We start from the raw sequence: 23,174 nt of genomic DNA on the forward strand, positions 1-23,174 counted from the left end.
GAATGCTTTTGTAAAGTATTTTGGACTTAATTTATTTTTGAAATCCTTATGACATTTATTTAAAGTTAGGTAAGTCAGCAATATTTCTGCTCTCTAAACATAGCTGATATCGCCAGTAACTTGTTTTGAAGGGCCTCGTCAGGTAGAAATGCTTCAGTAGGTCTAGAGAGGATAGACAGATAGGCCTTCCGACCCTTAGTTCTGAACGTAATCACAAAGTTGTTCTTAAAACCGAGACACAAAATAGCAAGTCAGGAAAATCCTGGGGAAATGTGTCTGTGGGTACACACCGTAATTCCATCTGGTTCTGTGTCCATTCAAACTTAGGTGATGTTTATCTGGCTAAGTTAGAAGACCAAATGTGACAGTGCTCTGTTAACTTTTTTTTTTTTTTTACCATTTCTGTGATTTGCTTTAATGACGTCTGTGGAAGTTATAATTATACGGTGTCTTCAGACTTTATTCTTGCCAGTCACTCTGAGTCCCTGTTACAGTTGTACTCTTGCTTTTTAAAATATGGCATTCCAGGGATGGCGAGTTTTGCTTGTCTCCCTTCCTGTTTAAAGCAGGTGTGTGTGAGCACAGGCTTACGTGAGTGGAGGACTCTCTTCAGTGATCCACACCTTCCCGATGGCTGTCTCATGTTGATGGACTTTGACCCCGTTGGGCTGGATGACTTCCCTCCGTGCGTGGAGGAACATTTGACTTCTTCCTTGTTCTAGGCTTTCCCCACTTCTCAGTAGGTTCTTGGAAGCTTTCCCCTTCATAACCACTTTCACCCCCTACCACTCAGCCAGTCTTCATCTAGAAATTGCTGCATGTGCTCTAACTGTATTTATGCCAATGACCTTACCAATGTGTTGACCTTACCAATGTGTTGACCTTACCAATGCGTTGACCTTACCAATGCGTAGACCTTACCAATTCGTTGACCTTACCAATTCCTTGACCTTACCATTGTGTTGACTTTACCAATGTGTTGACCTTACCAATGTGTTGGTTTCATGCAGCTGATCCCTTTGTGTGTTGTTTAGAAAGATTTCTGCTTAAGCTCTGAAAAAGCAGTTCATGGGTCTTCTGGGGCAACTTGATAGAACATTGCTTGAAACATGGATGTGATGTCTGTTCTTCACTGTCAACTTGACTATTTCTGCAATGAACTACAACCCACAAATGGAGGGCACACCTGTGATCCAGGTCTTGAGGCAGGACAACAAGATCTGGATCTTGAGTCTGGAAGACACAGGATTTTGATCCAGATTGACACTACTTGCCTTTGATCTAGATCTTGAGGCATAGTGGCCATGCTTATGAGGAAAAGGACTTAAAGAAAAGCTTAAGTCCAGGTATGTTGGCACACACCTTTAATCCCAACAGTTAGGAGACAAAGGCATGCAGATGTCTGTGTTCAGTGCCAACCTGGTCTACAGAGCAAGTTTCAGGTGAAGAAAAGCTTAGGTCCAGGTGTGCTAGTACACCCCTTTTATCCCAGCACTCAGGAGACAGAGGCCTGCAAATCTCCAAGTTCAAGGTCAATCTGCAGAGCAAGTTCCAGGACAGCCATGCTTGGGCAATGAAGGAAATCATTGAAAACAGGAAGCTGGTGAAGATGTACTGGAATAAGGGGGCCATGTTCCAGCCCAGCAAGCAGCAGAACGTGGCAGCTCTGGCCATGTGGCTCTGGCTTTAGTCAAGAACAGAAAAGGTTATAGAATCTCCCTCCATGACTAAGGAAAGTTTCTGAGACCAAGTATGTGGCAGGGGTGTTCCTTCATGGAGGCTCCGAGAGCCTTTGATCTGTATGAAACCGTGAAGTTGAAGTTGCCTTGGAGACCACAAGAGTTAAAGATGCAAAAGCCATGGGATGCCTGCCGAGGAGAGCCGCTAGCAGGGAGTGGAACCAGCCCAGGAAGAAGTAGAGTGTTACAGTAAACACAGCTGAAAGGAGTTGCAAAGCTGAAGAACATTTGACATCAGACATGGAGATGCAGAGTTTGGAGTTTGCCCACTGGGTTTTCAGTTCTGCTTAGGTCCAGTGTTTCCTCACTGTACTCCCTTCCCTACATTTTGGAACAGAAATGTATGTCCGGTGCCATGATATATTGGAAGTATGTGATCTGCTTTTTTATTTTAATTTTAATTTTACAGGGGATTGCAGTCAAGAGATTGCATGAATCTCAGAAGAGACTTTGTACTTTTACACATTGTTGAGACTGTTTTAGACTATGGGGACTTTTGAAGTTGGACCAAATGCATTTTGCATTGTTATAGCTGTAAGCCTATGGGGACCAGGGAGTAGAATGTCGTAGTTTGAATAGGTTTAGCCCCTAGACGCATGCGTTTGAATGCTTGGTCCATGGGGGATGGAACTATTAGAAGGTGTGGCCTTGTTGGAGTAGGTGTGGCCTTGCTTGAGGAAGTGTGTCACTGTGGAGGTGGGCTTTGAGGTCTCCTATGCTCAAGCTCTGCCCAATGTGGATTCCAGCCTACTCCTGGCTGTTCTCACATCATGATATAGAACTCTCCAGGACCACGTCTGCCTGCACGCCGCCATGCTTCCCACTGTGATGATAATGGACTGAACTTCTGAAACTATAAGCCAGCCCTAATTAAATGTTTTCCTTTAAAAGAGTTGGCTCGGTCATGGTGTGTCTTCACAGCAATAGAACCCTAACTAAGCATGGATATCACACCCTTATTATTTATTTATACACACACACACACATATATATATAGAAATAATATTTAAATTTTACGTATACACATAAATGAAAAGAGTATACACACAAAAATAGGAAAAGATATGAAAGAATTTTACAAGCATCTAAAACTTGATATTTTTTTTAACCTGTTTATGGGTCTCTTTCTAAAATGTATTAGGTGCTTTCCCAACTTTTAAATAGAGTATCTTGAACATAAGGTAATCTTTACTTGATTGCTTAAGGTTATCAGAAGCATCAGTTACTGCTAGAGTTGTAATATAATGGTTCCTTGCAGAGCTACTGAGGTGTGCAAAGCTATCTGATCATACAGTAAATGGCAGCAATAGCCTATTCTTTTTAGACTTCACAGCACAATGTTTCTCCTTGTGTTTGTAGCCATTACCTCCCACCCTTCTTCTTTTTTTTTAAGCTACTGTCAGTGTATTTGACTCTGGAAGCCATTTCTTGCTCATTTTCCACCTATGGATTCTTATTTCTGATCTCCACCAGTCTAGAAAGCCAGATCATTACATAAAGCTCTGCATAGAGCTTTGTCCGACAAGTAAAATATGCAGACAGTGCAAAAAAAAAAAAAAAAAAAAAAAACATTGTTGACGCTCATGAGACCAGAGTAGGAAGAAATGCATAAATCATTCGGTCTAGTCTTTCTAATGTACAGGTGAAGAAAATGCTGTTGTGACTGGCGTGCCCATCCGTGGTCGCACAGCCACTTACCCACTCAGAACCAGCGTTACTCTCAGTTTAATAACCAGGTTCTGTATTAGAGTTCACTAGAGGAGCAGAACTCTAATAGAGTGAATATATCTGTAAAGGAGATGTATTAGATTGGCTTGCATAGTTGGAGCTAGGTAGTCCAGTTGTGAGGCACTGGTGGCTGCTCAGGCCGTAAGGCTGGATGCCCCAGCACGTGTAGTCTGGCACTGAAGGCCTAGATGGTTCCTGCAGAGCCATTGGTCTTGAGTCCATGTTGGACGCTGGAAGAAGCTGTGTTGTGACGTCAGTTAAGAATGGTAGCAGTAGCAGCAACAAGGTAGATGTACTCACCAGCAAGGAGTAAATGTGGCCAAGTAGGAGCAGCACTACTGTTCCTCAGACCTCTTCATATGTGTGCCGAGCTGGGCTGCCATGGGAAGTGCTACTCACTCTGGGGACCACCCCCTCCCTGCCCCAGCAGATGATACTTCAGGAAACACTCTATAAACCTACCCAGAGGTCATTTAGTTGATTATGGTTCCAATCATGCTGACAACCAAGATCAACCGTTCCAGCTTCCAATCCGTGCTCTTCTATAATTGGAATTTCAAGAACTTTGATTTATGTAGGTGGCTATTATCTTATAGATAGATAAATGTGTGATATATAAATATGTATCTTAAACATGAATACTATTAACAGAGCTGCTTGCTATATACATATAGGGCACTGCTTGCCCAGCATTGACATTACTATTGCTTGTATGTGCCATATCTGATGGCCTCTGGGTATGAGATTTTAAACCCAGAGAGAGAGAGAAAAGAAGTGTGCTTAGAAGAAAGGAGAGACAAGAAACTAACCACAGAGTCCATGGCCTGTGTGCTGAGTGCGGCTGTGACTTCAGCATGCCAGTTTCACCATTCAAATCATGACAGTAATGGATTTATTTTAGACTTTTAAATTTTGTTCCATTTTGGATAATTTTCTATATACTCTCTCCTAGATCATTGATTTTTTCTTTATTATGTCTGATTTTTCTTTTTAAAAATTTTTTACTATGAAAGTATCATTCATGGAAATTTAATTATCTTCAAGTATCTTGTTTTCCTGAAAATGGTTTCCTTCTTAATATATTAGAATTTTGATTTTTTTCAAGAATTTTAAATATTTATTACTATGTTTAGTAATTATACTACCTGAAAGCACCTGGGTGATCTTACTCTGCTTTATTATTATTTTTTTCCTTTTTTATTATTAATTTATTCAAATTACATCTCAGTTGTTAGCCCATCCCTTGTATCCTCCCATTCCTCCCTCCCTCCCGCTTACCCCCTATTCCCCTCCCCTATGTCTGTGACTGAGGGGGACCTCTTCTTCCTGTATATGCTCATAGGGTATTGAGTCTCTTCTTGGTGACCTATTATCCTTCCTCTGAGTGCCACCAGGCGTCCCCATCCAAGGGACATGGTCAACTATGGGGCACCAGAGTTTGTGTGAAAGTCAGATCTCCTTCTCCACTTAACAGTGGAGAATGCCCTGTCCATCGGCTAGTCTGCGTAGGGGTTCGACGTTTACTGCTTATATTTTCTTTGGCTGGTGCCATAGTTTGAGGAGGACCCCAGGGCCCAGACCCGCCTGTAGTTTTCCAGGACCCTCTGGATCCTTCTATTTCCTCATTCTCCCAGGCTTCTCACACCTAAAGTCTCAATGGGATGTCCTCCCCTCTGACCCACTTTCCTGGTAGGTAAAGTTTTTCATGGGGACGTACCCCTTGGACTAGTGTCTCGATATAAGTGAGTATATACCATTTAACTCTTTTTGCTTCTGGGTGAACTCACTCATTATGATAATTTCTAGTTCAATCCATTTGTCCACAAATTTCGGAAATTCCTTGTTTTTAATAGCTGAGTAGTATTCCATAGTGGAACGTTCTCTAAAATTGATCACATAGTTGGTCACGAAGCAAACCTCAACAGATACAAGAAGATTGAAATAATACCTTGTATCTTATCAGATCACCATGGTCTAAGGCTAGACTTCAACAGCAACAGAAATTCCATATTATTATTTTTTAATGATTCTGGCTAAAGGTCAGTGATTACCTTGTGTGTCTTGTAAGTTTAGTTGACGAAGGGCTGGGATAGAGATACATTAGTGGTTTGCTTGAGCGAGTCTTTAGAGAACCACTTTATTAGCTGTAGTCCAGTGCTCCCGTCTAAGGTACACTTCATTTGTCTCTTGGTTTGAGGATTCCTGGAGCACAGAGTTAGAAAATTTGACCTGGGCTTGTTTGAGAGCAGCCTGTTATTCCTTAGGGCTGGCTCCTGCCAACATCAAACTCAAGCCAAGATTTCACTAAGGTGGGAACTGCACACAGACCTTTGCAGGACACTTTACATATAAATGGTTGCAGTGGTCTTTCTTATCTCATCCTTAATGAATCAGTCCCTTAACGGCTGGTGGAAATGAGGTCACCTCATTCCCTGAAAGAGGGACAGAAGACAATAATAGGGTAGCACTGAGCGGAGCAGCTGCTCTAGTGGGAGCAGCTATGAAGACTTGGGGTTCATTTGCTCCTCTGTCCTCACCCTGAGAACCTGCAGGGACCTTGACATCCTTGTCCTGGGTATGCCCCCTGGGTCTACAGAGCAGCCACAGGCCCCTCAGGGTTTCAGGAGCCTGCTCCTTTGTGGCCATGCCCTGTTTCTGGGCAGCAGGCTTGCCTCTCCAGGCTCAGTTTTGAACAAGAAACTATAGGTATTGTGTCTAGGGAAAAGCTTTTGTCCCATTTTCATATTCTCTCTTACTGGTTTCTTTTTCTCCTGGAATATGTCCTCCAACAAGATAGGGGTTCAAGAGCCCTTGTTAGAAGGGCCAGTTCTACCCTTAGAAGTCTGGATTGTTTCAGATGAACTCTGTCTACACAGCACAAAAAAGTCTGTAATACTAAAAAAGGTGGTAAGGGCATATAGAAATATGAGCACATTACCAAAGATGCTGGGAGCACAAAGCTTAGGGGTCTTTTGGTGATATAAATATGTAGTAGTTAAAAAAGTCCCTAACAGTGTTCTGTGACACTATTTCTGTTTGACATTCTGGTAGCTCGCACCGGCTTTGTTCTGGTGATTTATACAGAAGCCTGTAATAAATGCAGCCTGAAGTCATGCTGCTGGGCACCATTCATTTTCCCATGGGCAGCTCTGGAACTAAAACCTTGCAGCAGACCTGGGAAAGCACTTCCGTCCCGGTGCGTGCCTGGCCTTGGTGGCTGCCACTTGGACTTCTTGTACCTCAGGGTGTCCTTGTGATGCTGAGAGTGGCCTGGTTCTAGATAGATTTTTATCAGAACTAGCAAGAGTTTCCTAGAATATGTAGCACGATTTTAAGGGCTTAATACAAATCAAACTCCCTCTGCCCAGTGAGAACTGCAGTTGGACAAGTGGAGAACTCATATCAGCCTCATTATTGATGATTGCTTGATTGATACATACACTTGATATGTAGCCAAATGGCTTCTAATGCTTTCTGCCAAGTTGACCTCAGCTTCCTCAAACTGCATGCCTCCCCACTGTGTGGAAGAACCTGCGTCTGCCAACCGATCATCACATGGTTAGAGTGGCTGTGTGGGCCACTCATCCAAAGGAGCTCCTTCTGGCTTTGTTCTGAGGATTTAGACAAGGAGCCTGTGATGGGAGTGCTGTTCCTCTACAGCCAGTCCATACATGACCAGTTCAGTTTTTCAACTCACTTGTCAGAAAAGGGACTCTTTGGGGGCACAGAAGGGTATGGGGTAGAAAGGTCTTGTATATAGGGGACAAGGGAATGGAGATCACCTGGACTCTGACATGAGGCTATTTTAGCATCTGTGGCATACCTGGCAGAAGATGTGAGACATTAGGGTGGGTTTTGGGGAATTCTGTGTTCACGCTACACGTATGTCGTTGTGGTTGGTCTGAGGCCTCTGGACAGACCTTTGTAAGGTGGACACTGTTAGGTACTTTTAGTTCCATGTTTAGCACTGGGGGGCGGGAGAAGATCTGGCCACCTTCTATACTATGGCATCTTGGACAATGTTTTCCCTCGTCTCTTTTTAGAATCTTGGCAAAGCTAGGAAGTCATTTTGCCTTGGCATCTAGAGATGGCAAACGTGGGCGAGATGATTCTGGCAGAGTTAGGTAAGCGGGCTGTGCTCCTCAAAGAGCATTCTGTTCCTCATGCTAGTGAGCCTGGTGCCTCTCGGCCTTCTGCATCCAGCCACATCCTTAGAGAAAAGACTAGAGCTGGCAGGAACAATAGATGGGAATGAAAATACACGATGTTTCCGGGAGGCCTAAGGCAGTCCACACTTTGTTGTTTGAACCTCCTACATCACAGGCATAGAAGCAGCAATCATAATCAAGGACCTTTCTCACTCATGCTCTGCCAGACAGGTGGGAATCTGGGATTGTCAGGCTCTCTTACCACCCGGTGAGCAGGGTCAGGGGCTCCAACCCCACCTCGGAGAGGCTGCTGAGGGCTTGATTTAGCCAGTGACTCAGGGAAGCCAGCAACCTACCTACAAACACGGGTGAGAACTGCCTTGCTGCCAGTCTTAGTGGAAAGCACCAGACTGTTGCCTTCTGTAGTATTTGCTGCTTGTTCACTTCCAACAAAATGTAACGGTGAATTTTTCTTTACAGCCTTTGTAAGCCTTTAGAATGCCCGCAGCCATTCTTCACCTTTGCTTGTCACCGCAGTCAGGTGCCTTCCTTACCTTGGTTCTTTTCACCTTCCAGTTTTACGTCTGTGCAGAGAAGTTCATGTCTGGGAAAGCATCTCCTAGACTCTCAAGGCCCACAGAGATTTTATCTGGTATTCACTTTATCGTTTTATAGAGACTTTATTTGGTATTATTATAGCATTCATTTTGTCGTCATATTATATAGTATTCATTTTATTATGGCAAATAGGATGGTGGTGGTAAATAGCTACCAATCTCCTGAAATAACTTCGATGGCACAGTAATCTGAGTAATAGTTAGTACTAAAATTTGAATAACAGAAATCCTAGCCCCTTTCCTTTAGAGAAGCACAAATTGGACCGTGTGCACACATATTTCCATAGTGAAGCAACAGAATGAGAGCTTTTGTTTTCCATTGTGTGTGCGTGCTTTTGTATTTGTATGAGTATGTGCACAACAGTTCAGGTGCCCTTGGAGCCAGAGGCATCAGTCAGATCCCCCATCCCTGCCCCGCCCCTGCCCCGCCCCTCGCTCCCCAGCCGGGGTTCCAAGTGCTTGTGAGTCTCCTTACATTGTTGCTAGGATCAAGACTCAGGTCCTCTGCAAGAGCAGTACACACTCTTAATGGTTGAGCCATCTCCAGCTTCCCAACTTTCATGAACGTATTTTCAACTAAAAAAAGATGTAACTGGTAAAAATAGAATGGGAGGGGGAGGAATGGGGTGAGTTTAGTCCACATAGATATGCAAGAGTGACCATTAAATAAAGCATTGTAAAATAATGAATCTTTTTGTACTCTAAAAGTGAGCGTGGCTACCTATGTATAGTATTTTTAGGTTATCTATAGATATTGTGGAATCCTCTGTGCACAGATATTCTTTGTTTCATTTTACTGAGAGTTGCACCATACTTCATCGCCTATATAGGGATCTTAATATAGCCTATATTAACTGAATCTATAACATAGGAAGGTCTTGATACAGTTAGTATATATGATGCTTTCACTTAGAAAACTTGTTTTTAGCGAACAGCAACTGTTTAGTGAATAGACGCTTCAGGTGCCAAGTGACTTACAAGTTAGCATCCAGGCAAACAGCCCCCTCTGCTCCAGCTCTGCCTCCCTCTCTCTTTTCTGTGGCATCTTATCACATCTCACCATCGTTCCTCCCCTACATTTTTATTCAGAAATCATTCACATTTATAGAAAAACTAGGAGAACTGAATATTCTCTTTGCCCTTAGATTGCCCCCATTTAGGTGAGCCACTTGAGAATAAGTTACACATAACATAGAACTTTATTCCTAAATATTTCAGTATCTGTCACCTGGTGGGGGGATGGCATTCTCATATGTAGATTCCTGTTAATGTTACACTCAGAAGAACTAGCCTTGACACGGTGTCATCATTTGACATAGTTCATATTCAAGGGTATGTTTTGTTTTTCCATTCTAGAATTGAGTCAAAGATTGTACATTGCATTTAGTTGTCATATTTCTATAGTCCTGTTTATTTTGTTTTCTTTTTCTTTTTCTTTCCCCTTTTCACTTTTTCCTTTGTCTTTTTTCATTTACCCTTCAAAACTGATATTTTAAACACATGTCCAGGCCATCTATTTAATTTTATTATATATTGTTGAAGCATCCATAATTATACAGATTATTGCCTACAGGCAGCTTGGTATGTGCACACACATGCACATTCTCTTCCCCTTCAAATTTCCATGATTTTTTGTGTCTTCCCAGGAAGCATCTGAAGAGATGTGAGACTCTTCCAACGCCTCACTTCTCAGAACATCCCTGGGGACATCCCGGGCTGCTAACAGCTCAGGTGCAGTTGTTGATAGGAAGGCGTGCACGTCTATTTGCTTCTGATATTCACAGGCTTTTCTCCCCTCAGTTCCATACTCATGACACGTAACAGTGAGTACACAGCTGCCTTTTTTTCTTTTTTTAACTTAGATTTCTGTCTGGCTCAAGCCAGTTATCTCTTTCTCAACCATAATCAAATCTTTCAACTTAATGCTGATCTAATCTTCTGTGTATGGAAGAAAGCAAATTTTGACTTGAACCTTGAGGGCATGTTGTCCCTCAGAACCAAGAATGAGACTATATCAATGACTTCCGACATGAGATCAAAATAACCAGGCAGTGTTGTGGAAGAACACAATGTTCCCCACCCCCATCTCTCTCTCTCTCTCTGTCTCCCCACCTCCCAAGTTGGGAGCAGGTCCAGTGCTGACAGAGGCCATAGGATTGCTCTTTGGTATCCTGTAACCCAGGAAAGAGCAGGAGAGTGTCTCCAGTGCCCCCAGTTGAGCTTGCTGGCAGTGATGTGAGCTGGCTGTGAGCTACCTGAGCTTCCTAGCTGGCAGAGACAGAAATGTAAGGCTTCTGGTGCTTTAGACCAAGGCAGGGCTCTTACCCTCATCTTGACTACTGGAAGTGGAGCTAGTACAAGATGGCTAGAAACAGAGGGCGCAGTGGAGCTGGACCATTGGAACTCCCCATCACACCATCTTCTTGCCTATGTGATGAATATGTGATTTTTTTTTTTTTTTTGTGCCGTGGTTAAAAGGGGGACTTAAACAGAGGAATTGTAGTATGCATCTTGTCCTTCCCTGTGCTAACATGAAGAACATGTATAAGTTGTGTGAGTGTCCGTGTGTGTGTGTCCGTGTCCGTGTGTGTGTGTGTGTGTGTCCGTGTTTCCATCCAGTGACTGAAATTCCCAATTAATTCTCTTCACTGAATGAGCAGTTTGGCAAGTTACTTATGGTAACAGAGTTTTTGCGGTTGTTTAGGGGGTTGATGAAAGGGCTCAATGATGACGAAAAGTTTAGGGTGAGGAAATGAGGAACTGGTTTCTCTATGGTAGTGAAATGTGTCGTGTGGCAGCTTGCTTTGAATACGCATCAGGGATCATGCTTTGAGACAAATTTATGGCTAGCAGTAAGATAAAGGCCTCTTTTACTGCCTTATTTTCACTTACTAAATTTTAATTACTTCTCTCTATAAATTAAAACATTTACCATGCTATATCCTAATTATCAGATTTGTCAGCTATAGTATAAATTTCACAGAATAATTGCCATTTGGGCTTTTGGGGGGAAACATCACCTTATAGTCTTTGTTTTAGTGCTTTAGTAGATGGAGTTTCAGTGGAGACACAGTCGTGCTGTGTTGCCTCAACTTTCATAGGATGTACTGATGGTTCTCATTGGCCTAGGAGTGACATAGCGTCATAGGCTCACCAGGTAAAGGCAGAGTGGTACCAACAGAAGAATGATTTGAGTTGCAGACTGCTTTGAAAGACATCATTTTTCCTTTGAAATATACCCAGATATTTACCAGGATAGGTCCTAGAGATGGTTTTAATGAACTGTATTTATAATTAACATACCATAAAAATGCTCAAATCCTAGAGAATTAACTTGAGTAGGTTGTGAACCTTTATTCTGTCAGTTTGCTTAAAACTCCTAGATGCAGACCCAGAGTTCATTTAGTTCAAGTTATGTGGAGTAATTACCTACATTCCTTAATTAGTAGCATCATTTCACCATTCCTGCTTCCAGAATGTGAAAATTCCAGAATTTCATGCTGGGCAGATAGACCTGAGAATGCAGCTTATTATTTACTTATTAAAAGAGTAAAATTTTAGAAGAGGCTGGAGAAATGTGTGTGCTTGCTGTTACAGTCGAGGCCAGCACACAGATCCATGCCTCCCATTTCCCTGATCCCCGGCTCTTGGCTGGGTTTGGCCAACAAGGTGCTGTGCTGAAAATGGCAGCCAGGATGAAGGAAGCAAAGCATTGCTTCTGCTTTTTTCTAGGCCTTTGCCAGCACCTCTTACCGCCCCCCTTCACCAGCATATCTCCCCCCCCCCCGGCTCTGTATGTGTGTGTATGTGTGCTATAGGTCTTTCTGACTGCAGCTCTCCAGCTTTTGGGGTGCAGCTCCATCGTGTTCCCAGTGTTCTCCAGTAGTCCCCCTTTCCCCCCGTCCCTGCAGCCCTAGATAAGGGGTGGCTTTTGCTGAGGAGATTCCCCCTAGTTGCCTCACTGTGCCCTCTTTGACATTTCCACCCTTCTGTCATCTGTGCAGTGAAGTCTTTGCTCATGATTTGTTCTGTTTCACATGCTAAGAATATTTCCTTTTTCCTGACTGATGCTTTTCTAGAATAGCTCTGCTTTTATCTCATAGCTATCATCGTTGGGATGTTGATAAAGGGAATGTTAAATTATTCATTATCTTAGCAAATGTTTAATCAGTTTGGTATTATATTTAGGTGATGGGGCAAAAGAAGAACCAAGCAGAATGATTTGATTGTCCCCTGAGAATTCGGTCTGTGAAGGGGCTGGTACTTCCCCGAGGGCTGAGGAAGACAGGAAAGAGTGCTTGTATTGGAGCAGTGACGGGTCAGATCGTGCACATCCAGGGGTCTTCTCGGAAGCAGCAGTGTGCACAGAGGAACACATTAGTGTGGCCGGATGCAGAGTGCTGAGTGGGTGTATTGGACCAAGAGGGGCCAGAGCGTGATTCAGCTGGGTCATTTGGGGCTTGAGGGGTCTCTAAGCAGCAGTCCCGCGGCTGATGGGAGCAGGGAAGCGGAGCTTTAAGCCGAGGAAGTATCTGAACACGCTGGTTCTAACAAAGGCTCCTGGAGGGGAGTCGAGGTGGCCTCTGGCTAGGTGAAGGGGAGAAGTCTTGGTGGAAGAGCATGGGGTTTGGCTGGAGTCCTGGATTACTAGAAGATACAGGAGGGAGATCAGGATAATAAAACAATTCGGTGCTTGTTTAGCGTGTACCTGGCATTGCAACAGGTGAAGTGCGTTGTACTCAGGAGCAAGACTTGCTTGTTTAGTTAAGCTAAATGGACTTCCAAACTAGAACACTGTTTATCACATTGGGGTCATCTCTCCTTGGAGGTCCCAGGTATGTTACTGGGTTGTTTATTATTGTGCCTTGTGACATGGGTATATTTTAGTTTGTAAAAAATGATGGTTACAGTGCTGCTCGTGTTTCGCACAAGCCAAATAAGCAGTTCTAAGAAGCATTCAGTACCCCTGATTTCCTTTTCCAGACTCAGGTCCTCCCAGCCTTTTAGTCATGAAACTTGCTGACTGTCCATCCACTGTCTATTTCATCCTCCACTCTACCTGCCGCAGCTTCCTTATCTTCCCGTGAAAGAATTAACTTCCTGCTTGAGAAGTCCTAGTGTGAGTTCCTTTGTCAGAAATCTACCAGTGGGACATTCTCTGCTGATTTATGAAATCCACAGGCCCACCTGTCACCAAACCTCCCATGTGCCACTGGATACTCACTGTATACTGAGTGTTCAGAAAGGTGCACAAAGCACCATGGAGTGGAACATCTGGAAACAGACCTGTAGAGCTAGAAGCTGGTAAGGAATGGAACATCAGAGGCAGGAGCTGCCTTAAATGGTCTAGGATGAAGTTGTTTGGGGGTGCTGCTCTGAAGCGGTGGTAGGTGTTGGCAGTTTCAAGATCTGAAAACAACTTGCTTTCGTCTTTGAAGGTTCAGAGTTGAGTATAGTGGTCAAGAGTCTGGGTTTTGGAGCCCGACTTCTTGTTCTGCTTCTGTGTGCACCACATTCCCTCGTCCTGATGCCTCCCTTCAGTATCCGCAGGGAGACCATGACAGTGTCCACCTTCAGATTACTACGAGGATAGCATGACAAATTTACATGATACACACAGCATTCATCCCTCCTGTCCTACCACCAGTGCACAGTGAGTTCTTGCTGTGGGTCATGCCTGACACCAAAGGGGAGGCTCTGAAGGCTCAGCTGAGAAAGGTGTGTCCCTGTGTCTGAGTACCAGGGTCTTCGACTTACTTCCACATGAGAGTTGCTAGGACTCACCCTATCATCTTTGTAGTCACTGAAATTGTTTCTACTGAAAGAAAATTCTGGAACATGCTTTCTTCAAGACAAGTTGGTTGTTTGAATTCTCAGGTTATTCCTTTGATCATGCCGTATATAATCTCTTTGTCACTTAGAGAATTTCTAGAAACAACTTCAAAAGCCAGAAGGTGGCAGGTAACACTTTGAAAGAGACTCAGATATCACTGCCTCTGTGAGACTGTCCTGTTACCCTCGTCCTCACTTGAGTTCACTGACGTGAACTGAGCGCCTCTCTTCACACTCTGCACAGAGTCTAGGGATAGAAGGAGTTCCCATTCTCAGGAGATTTGTGGTTCTGTAGAAGTGTAGGGAACAGATTCAATCCAATATGCTGCAAGTGCAAATGGAATACATAGAAGACAAGGTTGGTGCCTAGGAAGGACAGTGACCACTGTGCAGAGTGGTGGTGCCTCAGTAAGATTTTCAGGGCAGAGTGAGAGTGGATTCTGTAAGTGTGTAGAGGACTTGACCCATAAGGGCAGGGCCTAATAAAACATGAGAGTGGAGATCTAGGAAGTAGCTGGAACGTGCCAGAGCTTGGTCTTTGATCGTGGGGGTATATGTACCACTGAGAGACTAGGTAACAAAGTATGACAAGGTACATATTTAACAGGATCCACCCCGGTGGTGAAAAAGGCAGGGTTGTCTCATCCCCACAGGTTATCCAAGGGCAGACACAGGGACAAAGTCCTATTTGTCTCTGTGTCCCTGATGTTTGGTACATTATAGACATTCAGGAAATATTTTGAATTTTTCATTTTTTGCTCTATCCTCAGAACATGTTGACCTGGCCTTCCATCTGTCACAAGCAGCTTGACTAAGATGATAATAAATTCTCTTTTCTTGGCATTCTTTTAGCTGGCACTCTGTTTACTAGCCCCTCTGTGCAGCTGTAGTGCGGTGACGATTGATGTTTATAATTCTGACCCTGAAGCACTTCAAGGCTCCTAAATCATCAGAAAAAGATTAAAGTATATTCAGTATCACTGTAATGTTTGTGTGTTTTACTGCATTCTTCTTTGGAAATTGATGGCTTATCAAGTGCCTGTGTACTTGATAAGAACAGTGAGAAGATGTGGTCACCCACAGCTCCAGACTCTCTGCTGGTGCCAGGAACAAGCAACTTACTGTGCATGCTCAGAACAGAATGGCCTGTGTTCTCTCCATGCCTAGGGGAGGAAGCATGCTGGGCCCAAGTGTAAAAGAAAGTAGATGTTGGGAAACCGCTGGGCGGCTGCCAGCAGATGAGATGTAGACCAGAGCAGTGGAGACTGTACTAGCAGGCAGGCTGTGTCCTAGGCTCAGCAAGAGCTCAGCTCGGGGCCAGGGCTCCAACATTATAGCCTATGTGCCTTGACCCCGGTCACCAGGCTCAGGGTGGGCAGAACTCTCTACCAGCTCCATCAGTATTGCAATAACAATGCTTCCACGAGATGTCAAACCCTGGCAAGTGAAAGCACTGATAATTAGATCATCCTGGTCCCCACGCACAGCTTTCCTTGAAAGCCAATATTATTACAGAGCTGACAATATTAAGAGACCCACAATGAAGAACTTGGAAATGCCGGGAGATGTCTCCATCGCTGACTTTCTTAGATTTCAAGAACGAGGGGTAAGGATGTGTCCAGGAGGAATCTGTTGGGTTTCCTTTGGGGGCTTAGACATTGCCGTCATTAGAGATGCATCTCTGTTCTGTTACACAGTTTACTTTCCAGTCTGCTCGTCCAGTCAGTTTCCATCATCTCAGCTGAGAAAGCCAGTCTGCAAGCCTCAGGAATTCGGCCGCCACACAGGGAGTGCATGCTGGCCTCAGAGCTGCCTTTACATATCACTGGGCTCCTTGGCCAGTCTCTCAGATCTCTCAGGAGGGGCTTGGCTTTTCTGTACCTGAAATCCTGGGACAGTACTAAGTTTCTTCTTTCCAGGGCTGCTGTAAAGGCTGAAGTAAAACTATATAGAACCTCACTGGGAAGCATTACCTACACTAACCTAGAATATAAATACTATGCCATATGCTCAATATAATATTATAGAGAAATGACAGCTGCACCAGAGAATACCACAGATCTTCCGTCAGAACACAGAACTTTATCTTATCCTCAAGTTCAGCAGCTCACAGACCTTCCCATGGCTGTAGAGATCCATTTTGTTCTTAGAAGTTTTTTGTTTTGTTTTGTTTTCCTGCCACTGCAGCCACGCCATCAGCCTCTTGGATCCCCTCTGTGTCTGTCCTCGGCACACTTCACCACCTGCTCTCACAAATCACTGCCTCACATAGACCCTGCGTAACTGCTGATTCGGTTTGCAGAGCGGAAGAGGGCATTTAGAGCCTGCAGTAGCTGCTCTTCTGAGCATTTGACTCTTCTCTGATGCTGTATACTGGGGAGGGGCCCTGGGATGGCAGTTTACGGCGCCCAGTGGAACCCACTGTTGTGTTCATTTCTTTTGTTTGTTTGCGATTTTTTTTGTTTTTTGTTTTTGGTTTTTTTGAGACAGAGTTTCTCTGTGTAGCCTTGACTATCCTGGACTCACCTTGTAGACCAGGCTGGCCTTGAACTCATAGTTATCTGCCTGCTTCTGCCTCCTAAGTGCTGAGATTAAAGTCATGTGCCACCACCACCCAGCTCACATTCATTTCTTTTAATATTCTTTCTGATACACCCTTGGCTTGTGAAGCAAAGCTAACCACACAGAGAGCCAGAGATAACACCTGTTGAGGGCGCAGCTGAATATTTACAGACGAAGTCAGATAGGAGCAAAGCATTTGTTTGGCCTGTGGTTCTAAAAGAAGCTTGTGTGGTGTTTGTAAAGGTTCTCAACAGGAGGTGTGTGGAAGCTGCAGTGATGACTGGCCTGGCACTGAACTGCCACGTAAACAGGAAGTCCTTGTTTGACAGGAAGCACTACTTCTATGCAGACCTTCCTGTAAGTATGCTATGTGATCTGCCCTTACACACCCTCAGCCCTTGGGGCCTGCCTTCAGGGATGGAAGCAAAGTCCCAGGGCTGAGCCACTCCTGTTCTCAATCAGCCCTCTGTCCATTGCAGCAGGCCATCCTGCCCGTACTAATGAAGGCAGAGCCCCCTGGTGTTTACTAGATGGGATGTGACTGTCCTGATCGCTGACTCCTTGCTTACGCCTTGCTTCTGTTGCTTCACTCATAATTGAACAGGGACCTAGAGAGGCCAGTGCTTGTCAGGTCCTCCCAGCCATGGTGTTTGGCGCTAATTGCCTGTTAGGACAAAGGCTAGTCCTGTAGCTGACGCTGCTGTTGGTGCCCACTGTCCCTGCAAGCATTGGAAGAACGTGTCTCTTTTATATAGACTTTCCTAATAAGAAGACTAGCTCTTTCAGAGACATCCTGTCATCACCCAAGGACCCAGTCACTGGACAATAGGAGGCAGAAGTGTAAGCCAGAATGAGCACAAACAATAGTAATTAGTTGAGCAGCAAACTCAATATTTACCTGCTTTCCCCCTAAATTTAGAACGTTTCTTTCTGAATGTGGTGTCAGTGTGAGTGAGAGCCAATTTCTCATAGTATTGTACTGGAACAAAACTGAAATGTTGAATGGATTTCTGGAAGTACTGTGTCATTTAATCAGACGTTCTAATAGCTATGATTTTGAAAAACAATGGCAATACACTTTGTGGAGCTTCGTTCTCCTGGAACTGAAGATGTGGAAGAGTTGGGTTTCACTGGTGAGGGCATAAGCAGACATAAACAAAACATAAGGCACGGAGGAGCCTGTAGCTTCCCCATAGCCCCAGTCACAAGCTCTCCTGTGCTGTATAAATTCAACAGAAATGTTTGCCTTTTCAGTACTGAGGCTGGAACCTCGGGCCGTGCACATGCCAGATGAGCTCTGAACCGCCCGACTCCCACTCTGCCCTGGAGAGGCTTTGCCTGTTCTCCTTGGCCGGGCAGCTGAGCAGATCCAGAACAGACGGTCATGACATGCATAGGACATGCCTATGCTGCAGCACACTTGCTGTCTACCTGAGACTTAGAGCTAGCGAAGTGCCCTGGGGTTTTGTCCAGCAACCTGGACCAGAATTCAGGTTTATAGGTGAGGACCTCCTACCTGAGCATAGACAGGGAGTTGGCCTTCTGCACAGTTCCCCAAGTGTGATCCCACGGTCCCCAGTGTCAGTGTCCCAGAGCTGTGTTAGGATTATACCTTTTCCAACCTTGCTTTAGGCCTCCTGCATCAGAAACCTTGAAGTTGCCATTAAACATGCTTCTGTCTGACGTGTCCACTTGATTGTCTGAGGCAGTAAAAATGTTAAAAACCTTTCACTGCCTAGTGGGGAGAAGTACAGACTTGGGCCACCGCAGCCTGGAGGTCCTGCATCTGTGTGTGGCTTCGGGATGACCCTTGACCCCCTCTCACCTGTACTTCATAGGCTGGTAGGATTGAATGAGGGCGGCAGTGTCCAGCAAGCATTGCGGATGCCTTAGCTATGATTGTTTTCTGTTTATCTCCAGTCTTTCCATTGCCCTGCACTCTCAGCATGTGCGTGAAAGTAATTCTTATTTTCCATTTACAGCAGAGCTCCTCAGCCTTCCTAACACTGTGACCCTTTAACACAGTTCCTCATGCTGTGCTGACCCCCAGCCGTCACATTATGTTTGTTACTACTTCATAACTGTAATTTTGTTACCACTATGAATTGTAATATAAATATCTGAGTTTTCCAGTGGTCTTAGGCTACCCCTGTAAAAGGACCATTCAACCTCTTAAGGAGTCATGACCTGCAAGTTGAGAACCATTGATTTAGAAGGAGAGGCAAGCACCCTTGCAACAGCCATCATATATTTATTTTTTCCATGCTATATGCTATCCAGCATATCACAACACTTTCTGGCCAGAGGAACAAGGGAAGGACAGTTGGCATGATTGCCTACCTGAAAACAGAGCCCAAACAAGCTAAAATGTGATGGCGGTTGCCGTAAGCCATGTTGCATGGCTAGCTGCTTAGCCAGCACTCTCTAATAAGGGCTCAGCAGGAGCCCGGTGATGAGATGCAGAGTTTAGGCTAATGAGCTAAATGAAAACAATAAATTCTTTTCTTAGGGGCCTCCGACAATGAGATTACTGTTATTCCCAAAAATGGCACTCCAGCATGCAAGGTGGGGTTTGTGTTGCTAATTGCATTGTTATTGGGGGCAAGAGACTTTGGGTGGGAATGGGGTGATGGGAAAAGCCAGAAAAAGACAGGCTAAAGAAGACAGCTATATATAAGCTCTTTTTTTTTTTTCTTTTTTCTTTTTGCCTCCTGTTTCTCCTGTTCTTTGGGTCTGTTTCAAGCAAACCTTTATGATGTGAAACTCAAAGTGAAGCGGATCCCAGCTTTCAGTTCTGGACTAGTGACTGTGCTTCATGTTTGTTTGCGAGCAGGCAGGCTACCAGATCACCCAGCAGAGGCTCCCGATTGCTGCCAATGGGCACTTGACATACAGTGTCTACCTAGGGAAGAAGCGGAGCCAGGTAACCACCAAGACGGTGAGGATCAAGCAGATCCAGCTGGAGCAGGACAGCGGCAAAAGCCTCCATGATGACCTGAGGTCGCAGACTCTCATCGACTTGAATAGAGCCGGTAGGCTGGGTCTGCCCTCCTCCTTCCAACTCTCTCTGCTCTGGGGTCTTAGGCACTTCTCCTCCCTTCTAGACTTTTCTCAAACCAATTGAGAAGGCAGACACAGGAGCCTGACTGACAGAGATCAAAATATCTGTGTTGGTATTGGCAGAGCTGGTGAGAGAGCACAGCTTGAACCATGCTCACTGCTAGGCTTGCCAGTTACTCACCCTAACATCAGACAGGCCTATCCGCCTTGTCACAGCCCCACAGCTGGATAGCCCCAAGCAGATAGTGAAGGAAATGAGCCAGAGTTTAAAATCGACAAGCTCCAGATGTGGGGGAAGGAGGGAGGGGGTTGCTTTGAGGGTCCTGCATTAATGCCAGGTCTTCCTAAGATCCAAACCCAAGCCAGGCTGACTCTCCTCTCTTCCGTAGGAGTTGGCCTTCTCGAGGTAGTCCTGGAGCCTGACCTGTGCTGTGGAGAAGAGGCAGCCCTAGCTGTCAGGGAACTGCAGCTGATCCTTCAAGCCCTGGGGACCAGCCAAGCCAACATGTCAGGTAGAAGGCTGCACAGGGAGCATCCCTGCTCTACAGCTTCTCCTTCTCGCTTCCAGCACATTCTGTATTTAGCCCTTTGTACCCCACTCCTTTTCCCCCCTAGAATTTCCCTCGTACTCTTTTCATGAGCCCCAAACAAACAATAAGAAGCAGCAGCACTGCATGCACACTGAGCCAGAGCATGAGCGTAGGAGTCAGGAGACACAGCTGCCACATGATGGCTGAGAGGGTTCAGGAGGCGTGTACAGGTCAGACCTCAGAAGAGGACACTGTTCATAAAGGATAATTCTTAGTTTATGAGTTCTGTATACATAGCCAGTCGCTAGTTTTGGAAGATCTATTTCTCTTTTTTATGTAAAATTTTCATCCATCTTAGACTGTGAACTACCCTGATTTGATTATTACACAGTATGTATATATACATACACAGGTATGTGGATGCCAATAGCAAAATATCAAATTGTTTCCCATTCATTTGTACAATTAAAGCACCTTTAATTCTAGCACCCAGCAGACAGAGGCAGGTAGATCTCTGTGGGTTCAAGACCAGCCTGGTCTACAGAGAAAGTCTGAGGCCAGTCAAGGCCAAACAGTGGCCTGTCTCAAGAAACAGCAATAACCCAATAAGTTTAAAACTTGAGTAAACGTTATTATGTATGTGCAGGTAAAGCCAGTTTATTGGCTGTAAACAAATGTTGTGATTACACAGGCCAGAGATGCAGCTCAGTGGAGTGTTTACCTGGCATATATGAGGCCTAGGTTCAGTTCCTAGCACTACAAAAAGAAAAAGACTGTATCAAACTGCCTTGACCTTTACGTTGAAGCCGAGAGGCCCTTGCTCTCTTGGGTCTGGAATGTGATGAAGTCACATCGTATACATGAGTGACACTGTCACAGTGAAGCACATCCAGCACATTTAAAGTAAGTCATGGGTCCATTGGCATCTGTTTCTTCAAGGAAGCTTTTTCTTGGCCCTTGCCCAGTATTCCTTTGAAGTCCCTTAAATCGCTGAGAGTGAACCTCTCGCATGGTTTCCCCCATTTTCCCTTTCCAGGGGCTGTATACAAACTCTCACACCATCCAGGCCCTTCCAGACAGAATACAAGCTTTGCATTTACGTCCTGTTTCCATAGCATCCACATTAAAGTGGCCACAGTGCACGCTTAGGATGTATCGTGATGACGATGTCCATCTCCCTGCTGGTGCTGAGTGCTGGGACACCCTGATCACATCACATGTCTTCATGTCACAGGGCCTTCTGAAGTGTTAATGTCATGCTTGTCACAGAGGACATCTTACAAATGATAAATTACAACTTTAAAAGTCCTGCTACAAATGAGACTTGAAACCAAGCTTGCTTATTTGCTCTCATCTTTAAACTAAAGGCTGGGGAAATAGCTCCCATGAGTTGAGTAGCATAAAGGATAGACTGTGAAGGAATAAGGGAATTCTCCATTTTCCATTTATCACTTATGCTGCTTTTTCTGCCCATAGGACATAAATGAAATATGGGCAGGTTGTATGGTTAGCCATTAATGCGCTAAGCATTGATTCTCTATCATGCTTTTAAAGTTTTTAGATATTCTCAAAATCACTGCCTCCTTCAAACCTACGGAACAATATGACCACCTGTTAGCTGAGGAGGAGTCCCCCCTTGGTCACAATGGCAAAGGTTCACGGGTCAGTGGCAGCTGAACACGTCCATTGCATCACACTTGTGATGCTTTCTGTACCTTCATATGCGTTTCTTTCCAGCACAAATCCAGCAGCTTTGCTTCCACACAGTAGCCTAGCAATTCTAGTTCTGAAGTGCTCTGGAGTGCCGAGGCCTGCCTGGAGCCTTCAAGAGTCTGGCTTCTCGGTCCATTAGCATATTCTCAGCCTAACTGCCTTTGCTCATTTTTGTCACCTCGCCACTGTGAGAGCATTGTGCCAACACTGGAGGCTGCACTTGGACCTGAAGGCTATCTTGAGGAGAGCGGTAGACTTGGTGCTTACGGACCGAAGTGTGAGCTGGTCTGGGCTCCATTTAGTGAGTTCGTGGTAGTTTTGCTAATGAGCAGTGACCACCGTAGCCCAGCTTCTGAGTCATTTTCTCCTCATGGTCACCATCTTGCTGCTGTTAAGAGAGCTCCCAAAGCAGTGTGTGGATCTGAATGGAAATGGAAGTAGACCTACTAAGTACTTCAGCAGGGACACTGTCTACTAGTTGGTGTGTTCAGCATGTGGGAGGTTTATTACTGAAACAGTTTATGCTGTGACTTAAACATTTCAGCATTCCTGGTGATGGTGATATACATGTTTACAAGGAAGGCAAGTGAGGCTCTTTGTCCAAGACACGTTAGAAGTGCCTGCACTGCAGCTGCCTGCACATGCGCTGCCTCCTTTCTTTCTACACGGTGTCACTCTCCAGGGGTTGCCAGTGTCAGGCTGCCGGAGACAGCAGCGCAGCGAGGTAGGCAGCAAAGCGTGAGTGTGGGCTGAGCCCGGGTCTGCATCAGAGTCCAAGCCTGTGGCTTCTAGCGCTTTTTAAGAGGCGCTCTCAAATAGCTGTGTGCGGAAATAAAGAAACAGAAAAGGAAGCAGCCAGGAGTCACTGGTGATGAGAGGAGTGGCTTTGTAGGAGTGTGGGGTTCTGGTAGGGAGATGGTTTGAAATGCCACAGGAACGTCCCAAGTGCCTTTGCGGTTAGTGCTGTCTTCAGAGAGGGGGTGTAACAGTGGCTGTAAGCAGCGCCCTGACAGGAGGCCTGTGCTGGGTGGACGCCGTGCACGCTTTCAGCAACAGTAGTAGGGAGGACTGCTTCCACAGTCTCCACTCGTTTGGATGAGTGTGTCTTATGAGTCACGTTTAATAAAACCTGATCACTTTTGCCTGGGGACGTAGCTCGGCGGTTGAGCCCGTGTAGCATGTGAGAGGCTGAGTTCTGGCCCAGCACTGCAAAGGTGTCAGTCACTCCTGTGCCCACGTTCTGTT

General features: G+C 45.0%; 1 protein-coding gene across 1 annotated transcript in view; it reads left to right on the forward strand.

Annotated features, from left to right (window-relative positions):
* The window catches only part of Gatb (glutamyl-tRNA amidotransferase subunit B), a 76,194-nt gene that overhangs the window by 12,161 nt on the left and 40,859 nt on the right, over positions 1 to 23,174 (forward strand). The window contains exons 3-5 of the mRNA XM_051157389.1: positions 16,870 to 16,983; positions 19,460 to 19,658; positions 20,076 to 20,198. Of these exons, the coding sequence (XP_051013346.1) occupies positions 16,870 to 16,983; positions 19,460 to 19,658; positions 20,076 to 20,198 (436 nt within the window). The remainder of the gene's footprint in view (positions 1 to 16,869; positions 16,984 to 19,459; positions 19,659 to 20,075; positions 20,199 to 23,174) is intronic.

This window comes from Acomys russatus, chromosome 15 (assembly GCF_903995435.1).
Source record: "Acomys russatus chromosome 15, mAcoRus1.1, whole genome shotgun sequence".
NCBI lineage: Eukaryota > Metazoa > Chordata > Mammalia > Rodentia > Muridae > Acomys > Acomys russatus.